This window comes from Pleurodeles waltl, chromosome 12, assembly GCF_031143425.1.
Source record: "Pleurodeles waltl isolate 20211129_DDA chromosome 12, aPleWal1.hap1.20221129, whole genome shotgun sequence".
In the NCBI taxonomy this organism is placed as follows: Eukaryota; Metazoa; Chordata; class Amphibia; order Caudata; family Salamandridae; genus Pleurodeles; species Pleurodeles waltl.
This window is the reverse complement of record NC_090451.1, coordinates 668,653,814-668,669,550: the sequence shown is the minus strand read 5'-3', so window position 1 is coordinate 668,669,550 and position 15,737 is coordinate 668,653,814. Positions and strand designations below refer to the sequence as shown.

Here is a 15,737-nt window from a genome sequence, read left to right as displayed (position 1 = left end):
CCGTAGAAACCAGAAGAACTGTCACCCACGCCCTCGTACGCAGCAGACTGCACTACGGCAACGCCCTCTACACGGGAACTACGGCCAAGCTCCAGAGAAAACTCCAGCGCATCCAGAACGCCTCAGCATGTCTCATCCTCAACCTCCCTCGCCACAAACACATCTCAGGCCACCTCAGAGACCTCCACTGGCTCCCCGTCAACAAAAGGATCATCTTCAAAATCCTTATCCACGCTCACAAAGCCCTCCACGACACCAGACCGGCCTACCTCAACGACCGACTTAACTTCCACATCCCGACTCGCCAGCTCCGCTCCGCCGACCTCGCAACAGTCCCTCGCATTCACTGCACCAGTTCCGGCGGCAGGTCCTTCTCCCACCTCGCTACCAAAACCTGGAACTCCCTCCCCACCAACCTACGCAAGACCCAGGACCTCCTGTCCTTCAGAAAGCACCTCAAGACCTGGCTCTTCGAGCAGTAGCATTCCTCCCCCCCCCCCCCAAGCTTCCCCTGCACCTTGAGACTCTACTGGGTGAGTAGGGCGCTCAACGAATTGATTGATTGATTAGTGCCCATGTCATTGTGCCAATACATTATTTAATGAATTTGCAGCCCTTCCTCAGTGATGAGTAGGGTAAGATGCTTTTGTGAGGCCGGTTATGAATTAACGCTGATATTCAAGCTCAGAAGTCTACACACAGATGCTTGGTCCAGAGTCTAAACCGTGTGCAGGCTGGACTGGGATGTAAAAGGAAAGTTACTTGCTGTCTGTCGTCTCTACTGAGGGCTAGGAGTGAACATGCCCTCTGAAATGGATGCTGAAGAACGAGCTTGGTAATTCAATGCATGCACCTACATTTTTTAGATCACTGAACAGTGGTGTACTGGGTTACTGGTAGTTGTTCAAGGTCCTACAATACGGTCCTCTCTATATTCCATAACCACGACTTATCCTGTGAGCAAATATAAAAGAAAACAGAACAGAACAAGCATTGACAAAGCCAATAGGTCTTGCCTATACAAGAGCTATTGGCTTTGGCAATGTGTTTTTGCCATGTTGTACACCAGTGTGGCTGCTGTTCATTATGTCTAAAAGTGAGTGATGTGGGGGAGTACAGTGTTGTAGAGTGGAGTAGAGTTCAGTGGTTAAGTGGCAGAGTGTGTCGTGGGTTGGAGTGGATTGAGGTAGTAGAGTATAGTAGAGTGGGGTGACTGGGCTGGGCGGATTGGACTGCGCGGATAGGACTTGAGTGGGGTAGATTGGGGTGGTTTTGAACGAGGTGAATTGGAGTGGGGTGGATTAGACTGGAGGGGGATTGGAGTGGAGTGGGGTGGATCGGACTGAAGTGGATAGAATGAGGTGGGGTGGATTGGAGTGTGGTGGGATGGATTGGAATGGGGTGGATTGAACTGGGGAGGGGTGGACTGGAGTGAAGTGGGTGGATTGGAGTGGGGTTCATTGGATTGGAGTGGGTTGGATTAGGGTGTGGAGGGGTGGATTATAGTGGACTGAGGTTAATTGGCGTGGGATGGACTGGGCTGGAGTTGTTTGGATTGGGTTGGATTGGAATGTGGAGGTTTGGAGTGGGATGGATTGGATTGAAGTGGGATGGGGTGGGTTGTACTGGAGTACGGCGGGTTGGATAGTGGTGAATTGAAGTGGGGTAGATTGGACTGGACTAGATTAGATCTGTCTGAACTTGGAGTGGATTGTGGTGGTTTGGAGTGGGCTGAATTGTGATGGGGATTTTGAATTGGATTGGGGTGAGGTTGACTGGATTGAAGCGGGCGATTTTGAGTTGGGTGGAGTGTGGCAGATTGTTTTGGATTGGAGTGGGACAGATTGGAGTGTGGCAGATTGTTCTGGACTGGAGTGTGGCAAATTGCTTTGGATTTGCAGTGGGGCAAATTGCTTTGAATTGCAGCGGGCAGAGTGGAGCATAGTGGTTTGGAATGGAGCAGACTGTTTTGGAATGGAACTGGGCAGACTGTTTTGGACTGGAGTGAGGCAGATTGGAGCAGAGTAGACTGTCTTGGATTGGAGTGGAGTGGATTGGTGTGAAGTAGGCAGGTCGGGTGGGGTAGAGTGTATTGGAGTGGAGTGGGGAACATTGAATTAGAGTGGGGTAGATTGTTTTGTCTTTAATTTATTTTTAAGAACAGTGCCCATAAACAAAAACAAAACAGAACATGACTGCAAAGTGAGAAAAGAGGACTGGGCAAAAAAAAAAAAGGAAAAACCTATAGAAAATCCAACTCTGCAATTTTTTTTGGTCCTGCAGGGCACAGTTTTGCTAGTCACATGTGTTTTGTCTGCAGGGCAGTACAATCTATTAAGAAGAAAATAGTGCCTCAGTCATGTCGGGAGCAGCGGACTGGTCCTGATTAAGTTGAATCAATTAGTGCCTGGTCCCTGCTCCACGGACAGGAATGGAAATGATGATATGCCAGCCGTGACCAATTATGAGGCTGTAAAGATGAGTGCCATGCAATCCAACAAACGATAAGCAACAGGCAGGCTCTAATACTTTTTCTGAATACAGCAGCATCTCGCTAGCGCATGTTATCACAGGCTCAACACCAAAAAAACACATGACTCACATGAAAGGAAAAATATTTCTTTATGTAAAATCTCTGCTACATATAATTATTCGCAGCTTTCTGTCACAACACAAAGCCTTCTTTTACATGGACATAATAAAGTACACGATTCTCCCAGCCCCCAACCAAATGCCCTGCGCCCCGAGTCAATGTACAACAACATAGGCTGAGACTGGGTATTAAAATCTGATTATCAAAAAAAAAGATTGAGCTTCAAACAAAGCCTCCGATTGTCCCTGTATTGCACCCAGGTGCTTATCTGCACTGAACGCTTTGTCTGCCACCAAGATGTAAAGGACCGAAAACTGCACCCTTTCTTAGGTCAGCGCCAGATCTTTGTGCGTAAATGACTAATTTTACAGAAATTATGTCTCCAAGAACTCCTGCCATTGACTCTTTACTTTATGCTGAGTTATGGCTTTCTTCCAATTTATTAATCTTAGTCATGGTAAAAAACACATTTCAATGTATTAAAAAAAAAAAAGTTTGAGGCACGCTTTTCAAAGCTTTTCTGCCATGGTGCACGGGATCAGCTTGCTGCCCGGAGCCTAATGAGCACTTTTAATGCATACGCCTTTTAATATATACCCCCAACATCAGCATGCGACTTACGACAGAATCATACTGTAGAAGGTACTCCGCAGGTAAAAAGCAACTCCAAAAAATGCTCCAGTGGAAGACAGGGTAATAGTACACCTCTCGGTTATGGGCAGGGAATTAGCTATACCTGAATAGTGTCATTAATATTGTTATTTACATGTTATGCGCTTTCGCATTTTCTTTTTTAAAAGTGATATTTTTTTTCTTTTTCTTTTCTACAAGCACAACCTTGTCAATCTGAGCAACACAACAAACTTCATGATGGACACCAAAGGGAATTCGGTGCCACCTCTCTCTACAAATCCCCAATACTTTTAGATTATATATTTTTTTGCATTAGAGGGTATTTTATTAGCTTGGTTGGTCTGCCTTTGGTTGGTGTACAAATGCTTAACATTGATGCAAGGATCTTTGGAGGGTACAAATCAGCCCTGTAAACCAAGTTTCCCATGTCCTGGCGTGTGGAAGGACGCATTCAGAGCAGCTTTTAATTGCCTACTTACCTCACATGAGGTAGGAAGTATCAACCAAATGGTGGTTCTAACCAGGAATTTAAAAAACTAAAGATCCAGCTGCACTGACAATGAGGTGTAGTCACTGTCTGAGTCATCAAACTCAGACCTGTGAAAACACGAAATCTCTGGAGAGGGTGCAGGCCAATCTAAGCACAAGTCGTGTAAGTGAAGGTTCAAGCGCAGTGTGTCAGTAGGGCATGCTCACCTTCATACAAGACTTGGGCAAGGACTGGCAAGACATGTCACGAACCGGAAGCGGCTGCTGCTTCCTGTAAAACGTATATATTAAAATTGTGTTGGCCCCACGGGGCAGTATAACCCTGGACTTCCACGGCAATAGTTAAAAATAACTCTAAAGCTTTAATGAAATTGAAATTGTTTATTTAAGAAAAGGCGAAATAATAAGATAGGTTCATTGTTCCAAAAAAAGCTTTTGAGTTATTTTTAACTACTGCTGTGGAAGTCAAGGGTTATACTTCCCCATTGGGCCCAACATAATTTTGATATATGTTTATATAACCAGGTCCAGGGGTTACTGGGTTTGCCTCATTTTCTTTCTAATTGATTCCTGTGAAACGTAAGCCTGAGCTAGTCAACACATTAACATAAGAGTTCTGCTTCTATTACTCCACAGTGTAGACTTTAACTGACCTAGAAACATGGATTAGTCACCCTAGACCCACAGCCTACAACTGCCTTGGTCCACAAACCTTGTGATAAATGAACCTGGATTTATTAGTCACAGAACAGTCAACTTTGGGAAGGAGCATTGCAGCTTGATGTCCACTTCAGTGTTGAGATTGAATGGCAAAGATAAAGAGTATTTGAAAAGAAGTTACCTGGAGATCAGGTTATTGCACAGAACCGGCTCTGGCACCTTTGCAGCCCATACTGTTGGGGGCTGGTGTCTGCTGTACCACCTAAAGGCTTCTAAAGTCACAACCTAGATGCAGTGGAGGAACCTTAAAAAGAGGTAAAAACCTTTCTTGGTTCACCGTTATGGAACTCCTGCATCAAGGCATGAGGCTGCCCACTCCCCCAGCTGAAGTGACGAGAATGCAGACGACCCTCCAAAGTCCTCTATTGCTGCAATGAATTGGGTATCAGTAGGAGGGCTCTATAGCTCAAGAGCAGACTGCTCTATGACCACCCTCTTTATTTTTTAACTCTTCATCACCAATACTACATCAAAGTGCCTGGACGAAGAGGACAGCTGACATCAGCTGTTGGTTTAAAAAAAACAAAAGGTAACTCGACAAACCTCTGCCACCACCCACCCGAGTACCTAATTGTTCTTCCTACTCACAGACCAAAGGAGTCTTTTAGCCGCTTTTCACGTTTTTAAATTACGGATCATGTGTGATCCAAGAAAATGTTCAAATGGAGGCAACAATCTGGAGCAGTGTTAATGTGCGGAAGTATAACTGGGTATGTTACGTAAATAAAGCGCAGAGTACATCGGCACTCAGTCCATCACGGGATGGAATATCCACGTTAGAGTCTATATAAGTATACACACACTGTGCAGTCCGACAGATGTACTTTCCACATCCGTCTAATCCCAAAAAATCCTCACATGGTACATGATGTTGTGACAGCACATCTTTGTTTTAGTGTATTTGTCCCATGTAAAAGGATCCAGATTTTCACACAAAAAGCAACACGATGCAAGCAGTGCCGGAGTTAGAATGCAGCACTTAGAGCATGGCTGGTGTATGGCCCGCGAAATACATCCACAGGCAAACTCGGCCCAGAGGTTCCAGAGAGCCTTAGACCGTCTAGACACAGAAAGGCTCCCAATTCCTCTTCCTCCGAATGCTTTATGCATTTCAAACTCACGGCCAGGGAAACCTCCCAATGTTCAGAAGTGTGAGAATGCAGGAAAATGGGTCGCAGTCAGGCACACGCAGACTCCCACCCTTCGATGGCTTTCACTTCTCATGCTGGAGCAATTTATTCAGCAAAGGGTGGAAACATGTTCAGCTCGGAAAACTCTTCACTGTTGTACCCGGCAGCCTGTTCTCCCAGTATAGACAACATATCCTAGACAAGGAAGGAGAAAGGGGGACAATTTCAGATAAGGTGGGTTACACCCAGGAGAATTAAAATATTGTTGTCGGTCTGAGGGAATACTTTAGACAACATGCAACTGGGAGCTAAAATGAAGTTATTTTTTTAACACTAGCACTGCAGATTTTTATACTTTAAAGATTAAATGTGTATCATCCACTTCGGTCACCGTACGTGGGTCAGGAACTGCCACTGAAAACCTTTGAACACATACTTTAGATGCCATTGGAGAGCTTGTCTAATCTGACTTGGATAACAATGACAGATACCTCATTTTATTTTGCAACCTGCGCCTCACAGGTTCACATGCTTCACTGAGAACAAAGAATCATTCAGGGAGGTAGCATTAAGGGACTGTATAGGAACAGATTTTTAAAATTTGTTTGGCCTAACATAGCATCTCAGCGTGCCCCAGAATCATAACAGTGTGCTGTGAAGGAGATTTTGTGACCAATATTCAATATTAAGTTGACAAAATGTTTCCAAAAAAACAAGTTAAAGTTTGCCTTTTCCAAACTATTCATTAGATTTGTGAACAACTATGTCTGACCATAAGTGCATCTGATTTATGCTTCAGTTATTCTACAAGGGCTTGGTTTCAATTCGGTCATTCCCGACGGCTACTCCAAAGGTTACAAGAACATCTGCACTGTTGCTTCTGTATGTTCAGTCCACATAAGGTGGTAATGTCTGCTGGCAGCAAATTGAGGAACAGGCATTGACAAAGGCAATAGGTTTCGCCTACGCAAGGGTTACTGGCTTTCCAAATGTGTCTTAGCCATGTACACCAGCGTGGCTGGTGTTCAACATGATTAAAGGTTAGTGGTATAGAGGAGGGGGTGTAGAGTGTTGTGTTGTAAATGGGTGCAGAGTGCAGCAGAGGGGAGTGGCGTTGAGTACATTAGAGTGGAGAGGGGTAGAGTGTTGTGGAGTATCAGAGTGCAGCAGAGTGTTAAGGAGACGAGTAGCAGAGAGTGGAGAGAGGTTGAGTGGAGTGGTGTAAAGTAGAGCTGATCTGGCCAAAAACGGGAAGTTCATCCAGCAGCTTCAAGCTGAACTGATAGCCCACACAAAGTGCCCTTAGTCTTTACTCTCAGCGTCTGAGAAAGGCAACCAGTCTAGGCTGATTACTCTTTGTAACAATTTATTTTATGAACCCATACCCCGACGATTGCCTCTTGGACAGCATTTTGTGTATATTTGTTTTGTCTCTTGTATAACTTTTTTTTTATTGCGAAGAGTTTAAGTACTCATGCAATAAAATGATGATGTGCACAAATACATAGTGGTATTACCTGAACATGTTGATTATCAAAGCATTTACCATCAAGGCTATCGTATGTGGTTTTGGTTTGCTACACAGTGTTTTCCCAGAGTCTGTATAATTTGCACTATCAGTCTTGCTATGGGACCAGTAAACTCTTTGTCGGTGGAAATGATATTAGGAAGTAAATTCCCTTCCTACAATGTTATGTTTCCTGCAGGTAATAAGCTAGTGGCTTCCTCGTTCTGCCTCGGTTTGTGGTTGTTGGAAAAAGGGGCGGTTAGTTGTACTGTTTGGCTGAAATGGAAATTGGATACCACCTTCTAATTAAACTATATTAGTTCTCATGACTACTCAGTCCTTGTGAGTGCTTGGAATTACCTTCCTATTCGTAGAAAATGGATGGCAACCAGGAATGTCATTTTCATTGGTATTTAGTCTTTCTATGTGCATAGGTTCAAATTGTGTATTCCATAGCTGTATCAGGATCAGGTTAAGACTGCACATAGACGTGGGTAGAAACCTTAGTGGTGAAATTCTCTATTTTCATTCCAAGAGTGCTTCTGGTATATGCTACTATTGATGATAGGGGTACCTTTCAGTGTCACACATTTTCAATCTGTTCAAAAATCTGAGGTCTGTGATGTGTTAAGTGTTGAGCCCTGAGCAGTATACAGAATATACTTCCTAGTTGTGCTCCTGTTTTGGCACTGTGCTAGCCCTCCCTTTTTTTGATGGTCTTGTATCATGAGCTGGAAATTGAATTTTTCGTCTTTCAAAGATCTTTTCCTTTACCTTTGGTGGTCTTCTTGTTCTATGAAGTAGTTTTTTATGATATGGTGTACCCTTTTGTTGGAGGTAGTTTCTCTCCACTCTTGGCAGAAACCTCAGTCTACCCCAATATAGATCTATGGTGTTGGTGGTTACTCTTTTGTCAGTCACTTAGTGGTCTTGTCCTTTCCCCTTCCCCATGCCTCAAAGGAGTATCTCTACCCTCTTAAAGACTGCATTGGAGAAAAGTCATCCAGTAGTGACAGCCTGAAAGGGTAGTAGTCAAGCCTTTCTTTTGAAGTGTCACTATCTAAATCCTGCCATACATAATTCCCTTTTGAAGTTTCTATGCTGAACTGAATTGAATTTATTATTTGTAGAGTGTGAACTGTCACTCAAAAGGGAGCATCCTGGAGCTGTTACGGAGGAAAGAATGATAAGGCTGCAAGGGGACACATCTGTAGCTTCATGTAAAAAAAATATATATATATATATAAAGATAGAAACATCTTACAAGATGTACAAATAGCAAAGGGTGTCCAAGATCCCAAAAACCCAGGTCTTATGGCATTTCCCAAATGTAGCTTTGGACTCAATAAACCTAAACTGACTGGGGAGAGAGTTCCAGGCCTTAGCTCCTAGGGTCATAAAAGCTTTGCCTCATTTGGTTTTTAAACCAAAGTGAAAGGGTTTCACTAGATTGGCTTGTGACAATCTTAGTGGTCTGTTAGTAAAATAGTGTTTGAACCTTGCAGAGAGAAATTTAGGGCCAATCCCTCTATAGGCTCTAAAAGTAAACAAAATAATTTTGAAAAGTACTCTCTTATGAATGGCAGCCCATGAAGGGATTTTAAGGCAGCTGAAGCAGAGGTTCTCTTGAGTAGCTTAAGGTTTGCCCTTGCGGCAGCATTTTGTATGGTGTGAAGTACTTGTTTTTGAGGAGCCTGCAAACAGGCTTTTACAATAATCTAGCCTAGAGGTGATCAGGGGATATGCCGATATTCTGGTTACTTATGTTAAGAGATCAAATAATTTCTTTATAGATTTTATTAAATTAAAGCCGATGCCTGCAGTAGTCAGGGCATGAGGGAGAAAAGACAGCTGAGAATCAAATTTGACTTCCAGATTTCTGACCACATCTACTGTCGAGGGAGAGATATCATCTGGCCACCAGTCTGAAGGGACCATTAGTTGGCTTTGCCAAATAGCATAATCTCAGTGTTACATTTAGGGTGATTAGCATGTATCCATCTAATGAGGGCGCCTAGACAGTTTTTGAAGTTCTGTTCGGAGCCCAAAGAAGATTTGTTGAGCGGCACGATCAGCTGGGTATCATCTGCATAGGAAACAGTATCAATCCCAAAGGATGATATCAAGGAGATTCTCTTCCAGGGGATCCTCATCAATAGTCATAAACATTGAATATTCCCGCCCTTGTGCGGGGACCCCGGAGCATATATAAAATATATACACATTATACATGTGTAACAAACAGTCATGCAGGCTATCATGTTAAAAACAGGCTAAAATGCTTTATTTCTATGAAGTTTTTTTTTTTATTTTTTATTAAATACTACAATAGAGCCTAAATAAGTACCCAAGCTCCTAAAACTAGGCTTGGGGAAGTAAGCAGTAGCAAACTCTAGTGAAAAAATAGAGAAAACTGCATTGAAAAACAATGAAGCATTCTTAGCCAATAGGCTGCATGTAGGTTAACACAGGAGAACCATAAAAACTTTGGCACTGTGCCTTTAAGACCCTGAGCACCTCCAGTATCCCACCATGCCTCAGGGGTAAAGGAAAGGTGACAGTTGGTTCACAGTTAGGTCAGTTCTTTTTTCCGGCTTCTTCTGAGAGGATCCTGGAGCATTGAGCTCTCAGTTTTTCTGAGTTTTCCTCAGAGAAATTCTTTAAAAAAGCGTTTTTTCAATTTTCACTCGACAAGTAACATCTTTGTCTGAGCTAGGAAGGTTTTTTCTGACAGAAAAATGCCTTCTCTTTTTGTCAAATGCCCTGCTTGTGGGAAGAAGAAGGCCCAGTCAGATCCCCACTCTCTGTGCATAGTGTGCCTGCCTCAGAGTCACTGCCCTGACACTTGTAAGTACTGTAAGAACATGTCTAGGAGGACTCTGAAAGACAGAGAGAAGATCCGACTTCATGGGCTTCAGGAGAGGAAAAGAACATCGTCCTCCTCACTCCCCAGGCATCCAGAAGGCCATTCTCAGGAGAGAATGGCCCGGTCGACGTCGACAGGTAGGAAAATACCTGTTTGTTCACCGTCGACGTCGTCGCTACCACCGTCCCACCGGCATAGATTGCCGTCGACGGCGACGCACCCGACGTCGAAGGGAACGGCGTCGAGGGAACATCAGAGCAGGGGCAGGTCTCCGTCGACGGCAGCCCGCCGATCGACGTCGAGCCATCGCCGGCATGCCCGGTCGCCGCCAAAGGCTGTGTGCCCCCGACGTCAGGACACACGGCGTCGAGATCTCTACGACGGCACGAGAAACATCCGCCGTCAACCTCCCATCGCTCCACGTCGAGGCACACGACGGCGAGCAGGTCGAGGTCCAAGGAACGCCGTTCGACGTCAAGGCAATCAACGTCGAGGCAATCAACGTCGAGGCAGGACCGGCCGACTGGGCGTCCTTCGACGTCGAAACAGCCATCGACGTCGACACAGGTTTTACCTGTCCAACAGGGAGCAGAACATCGCCCCTCGCCAGACAAGGCTCCGTCTCCAGTGGTCTCCATACCGAGCGACTCTTCTCGGTCAAGAGCATCTCCTGGGCATGTCTCGCCCATCAACCTATCTCCGAGATGGCTGGAGAGCCTCAACAGACCAGCGGCCTCCCCAGATTCGCAATATTCGCGAATGTATTCACCCACTGCCTCCCCGCCAAGAACGTCATCGCCGACAGCCGGGGCAGAACGGGCTCGTTCAGCTCCTCGACAGCCGACCGCGAGGTCTAGGCGCTCGGCTACAGCGTCCCGCAGCAGATCTCGCTCTCAAGGGAGATCCAGGTCGCGCTCAAGAAGATCACCCTCTTGGTCTTCATCAGGTTCTTCTGTCGGGCGTTACTCACCTACTCTTACAGATTCACCACCTGCTAGAGTCTCACCAGTGGATGACATAACCACTTTCAACGAGGTGTTGCTAAGAGGAGCGCAGAAACTCAATATAGAGGTTCTAGAACCGTCTACCTCCTCATCAATCATCTTTGAGACGCTACAACAGAGATCAGCGTCGAAAAAGTTGCTGCCTCTAGTGCCTGGTTTGTTGCAGCCGACCATGGACACTTTTCTGGCCCCAGCCTCGCTTAAGTCTGCCCCGGCTCGGATTCTTAAAAAGTACAAGGCTCCAGAGCAAGACCCTTTATTCCTTAGGAAGGATCCGCCACCAGACTCGGTGATCATAGCTGCCGCCCGAAAGACCCACTCGGTGGCATCTTCATCCACGGTACCCCCGAATAAAGACATTTAGACTCTCTGGGAAGAAAGATGTGCGGGACAGAGGCTTCAGCAATGAAGGTCTCTAGTGCGTCTGCGCTCCTGGGCAGGTACGATCGTTCTCTGTGGGATTCCCTCAGTAGATTTACAGAAAAACTGCCCAGAGAAGACAGGCAAGATTTCCAAGAGATTCTACAGGAAGGATGCCTGGTATCTAACCAAGTTATCAGCGCGGCAGCGGATGGGGCGGATTTGGCGGCTCATGGGTACGCACATGGTATCTGTGCGAGGAGATCTTCCTGGCTGAGGCTCACTGGCTTGAAACAGGAGGCACAACAACGTATCCTGAATCTCCCATTTGCCGGGAATTCTCTATTCGGTGCCCATGCAGACGAAGAGATGGCCCGCATGAAGACCGAGGTGGATACCATGAAGGCGGTAGGCCTCGAAAGAAGGAAAGATTTCAGGCGGAGGTACAGACCGTACGATAGACGCCCTTTCCAACAGAGGGTTCAAACCCCTCATTGGTCGCAAAGGTCTCAGCAACGACAGGGACGCCCTCTGTTTCAGCGAAGAAACACAAGGGAGCGAGGGTCAAGCAGACCTCAACAGTCCACTCCAAAAGCACCCACTAAGCAATGAAGTCTCGCTTCCCTCGACACTGTACACCACTCCGGTGGGGGGAAGTATTATTGCTCATCTTCACGAGTGGCACTCTATCACAAGAGACAAATGGGTGCTCAATATTGTCGAACATGGCTATTCTCTCCTTTTCAAGCAGCCTCCACCACACTTGCCACCAACCAAACACAATCCGGCTCATCTCACCTTGCTACGCAAGGAGGCTCTCGCCCTCCTAAGAAAGAATGCCATAGAAAGGGTTCCACCTGCCCACAGAGGAAAGGGGGTCTACTCCCGTTACTTTCTAGTAGCAAAGAAGGGTCAAGAGGGCGTTTTCAGGCCAATCCTGGATCTAAGACTGCTGAACAAATACATAAGAAAGCAGAAGTTCAGAATGCTAGCGCTTCTCCAAATTTTCCCTCAACTGTATCAGGGAGACTGGATGTGCTCCATCGACCTGCAGGATGCGTATTTCCACATCCCAATAGCTCCAAAGCATCGAAAATTCCTGCGCTTTCGAGTAGCGTTACAGCATTACCAGTTCAGGGTTCTACCCTTTGGCCTGAAATCTGCTCCAAGAGTTTTCTCGAAATGTATGGCAGTGGTGGCGGCGCATCTACGAAGACAAAGGATATACATATATCCATACCTAGACGACTGGCTACTAAAGGCTTCTTCTCCGGAGCAGGCGAGAAGCCATCGGGACATTGTACTAGGAGTTTGCGAAGCTCTAGGTCTTCAGGTCAATTACCAGAAGTCAACCTTGACTCCAACGCAGAGTCTTCACTACCTAGGAGCGATCATAAACACAGAACTACAAAAAGTGTATCCTTCGGAGGAACGACTGTCCTCAATAAACAAGAAGTGCCAGGACCTGTTGAGAGCCAGCGCACCTACAGCACGTCAGGTGACATCACTACTGGGCTCCATGGCATCGTGCATCTTTATTGTCCCAAATGCCAGACTCCACATGAGACCCCTCCAAGAGGCATTGGAGGCCAATTGGAGCCAAAGAACAGGTCGCTGGGAAGACACAATGCGTAGCACTTCAGTCATTGAGATGGTGGATGCACAGACCTCACCTGTCAGTGGGCGCTCCGTTTCACCAGGTACTTCCATCCGACACTCTGGTAACAGATGCGTCTCTTCAGGGATGGGGGGCTCATCTGGGTCCTTTTCAAGCGCAGGGTCTGTGGTCAGACAAGGAGAAGCAGTACCACATCAATCTGCTAGAACTCAGAGCGGTCCATCTGGCTCTCAAGTCTTTCACACCGCTAATTCAGGGGAAAACTCTATTGATACAGACGGACAATACAACCACGATGTATTACTTGAACAAACAAGGGGGAACGAGATCCCTACCCCTTTCACAAGAGTCCCAAGCGATATGGCATTGGCTCCTGGCCAGAGGAATGTCAATCACAGCAGTTCACCTGCCAGGTCAGCAGAACGTAGAAGCATACTTTCTAAGCAGACACCTGGAGGACGTTCACGATTGGGTCCTGCACGACGAAGTCGCAGAATACATCTTCGCGCAATGGGGTCGGCCTCAACTGGACCTCTTCGCAGACTATGTAAACAGGAAATGCCCAGACTTCGCATCCAGGTTCTACCGTCCGGGATCTCGAGGGAATGCCCTATTGATCGACTGGTCAGGGACATTTCTTTACGCTTTTCGCCGATTCCCCTCATTCCGGCAGTGATCAGCAAACTTTACGGATCCAGGACCAGAATGATTCTTATAGCGCCACAATGGCCTCGACAATTCTGGTACACGGATCTCCTCAACCTGTCGGAAAAACCTCACAGGAGGCTGCCGTGCAGACTGGATCTTCTGAGCAGAATGGAGGGCAGGATTCTGCATCCCAACCTACCCTCTCTGAGCTTAACAGCATGGCTCCTGAATTCCTGCAGTATGGGCACCTAGGACTCTCGCAGGAGTGCATGAACATCTTGAAAGAGTCCAAACGGCCTTCCACGCGGCGTTCCTACGCTTTTAAGTGGAAGTGATTCTACATATGGTGCTGTCAGCAAGGCCATAATCCCATACGGGCGCAGGAGGACGTCATACTGTCCTATTTGCTTCACCTAGCGAAATCCGGTCTGCAGGTATCATCTATTAAGGTACATTTGTCTGCTATTACTGCCTATCGCAAGTCACCTTCTCAGGAATCCTTCTTTACGAAACCTGTAGTCAAGGATTTCTTAGAAGGTTTGAAAAAAGTTTTTCCGCCAATTCGGAGGCCTTCTCCTCCGTGGGAACTGAACATAGTCCTAGCAAAACTTATGGGCCCTCCTTTCGAGCCTATCCATAAGGCCTCCTTACAACACCTTACGTGGAAAACGGCTTTTCTGGTGGCCATTACTTCAGCGAGGAGGGTCAGTGAGATCCAGGCCTTGTCTGCAAAAGAACCGTACACGGTTTTTCATGACAATAGAGTAGTTCTACGAACTCACCCATCTTTCCTTCCGAAGGTGGTGTCAGAATTCCATATTAATCAGACCATAACTTTACCGACGTTCTTTCCCAATCCGGAAACTCCGGCTGAGAAAGCATTGCACTCAGACTTGAAAAGAGTGCTGAAATTTTATCTGGACAAGACAAAATCGATTAGACACTCTAACCGCTTGTTTGTGAACTATGGTCATTTAAGGACAGGAGAAGCAGCATCTAAGCGAACAATATCAAGATGGATAGTTTCTTGTATTGTTAATACTTACCAGCTAGCTAATAGACAATTGCTAGCGCGGCCTAGAGCGCATTCCACAAGGGGAAAAGCGGCTACTGCTGCTCTCCTTAACAATGTTCCTATATCTGAGATTTGTAAGGCTGCTACATGGAAGTCTGTCCATACTTTTACAAGACATTATTGTTTAGACTCAGATGCAAGAGCGGATGCCCAAGTGGGGCAGGCCTCTCTAAGGAATTTATTTGCGTAAGACATGTCTATTCCTGCACTTCTATCGGACAGTCCGCTGGGTTTAGGGATGGGCTTGCTAATCTATTCAATGTTTATGACTATTGATGAGGATCCCCTGGAAGAGAAGGATAAGTTACTTACCTGTAAATCCTAGTTCTCTTCCAGGGGTATCCTCATCAAAGTCATAAACAACCCACCCTCCTCCCCGGACACACGTCTACTGGAAGTGCAGGACAGACAGTATTTTGATTCAATTATACAAATTGTCACCGTAAAAAGAACTGACCTAACTGTGAACCAACTGTCACCTTTCCTTCACCCCTGAGGCATGGTGGGATACTGGAGGTGCTCAGGGTCTTAAAGGCACAGTGCCAAAGTTTTTATGGTTCTCCTGTGTTAACCTACATGCAGCCTATTGGCTAAGAATGCTTCATTGTCTTTCAATGCAGTTTTCTCTATTTTTTTCACTAGAGTTTGCTACTGCTTACTTCCCCAAGCCTAGTTTTAGGAGCTTGGGTACTTATTTAGGCTCTATTGTAGTATTTAATAAAAATAAAAAATAAAAATAAAAACTTCATAGAAATAAAGCATTTTAGCCTGTTTTTAACATGATAGCCTGCATGACTGTTTGTTACACATGTATAATGTGTATATATTTTATATATGCTCCGGGGTCCCCACACAAGGGCGGGAATATTCAATGTTTATGACTTTGATGAGGATACCCCTGGAAGAGAACTAGGATTTACAGGTAAGTAACTTATCCTTATTGGTGCCATATAATTATTAAACAGGACCAGACTTAGCGATGATCCCTGCGGGACTCCTGCAGCAACCATGGTTTCCTTTGATATATAGGATCCTAATTTCACCAGCTGTTGACGCCCAGTAATAAATGATTTCCGCCAGCGATAAGCGGATCC

The 15,737-nt window shown here is 45.8% G+C and overlaps 1 protein-coding gene across 1 annotated transcript in view; it reads right to left on the bottom strand.

The window, feature by feature from the left end:
• Positions 1 to 2,605: 2,605 nt before the first annotated feature.
• The window catches only part of ARNT (aryl hydrocarbon receptor nuclear translocator), a 128,054-nt gene continuing 114,922 nt past the window's right edge, over positions 2,606 to 15,737 (bottom strand). The window contains exon 21 of the mRNA XM_069218534.1: positions 2,606 to 5,760. Coding sequence (XP_069074635.1) covers positions 5,671 to 5,760 — 90 coding nt within the window. The 3' untranslated portion in view covers positions 2,606 to 5,670. The remainder of the gene's footprint in view (positions 5,761 to 15,737) is intronic.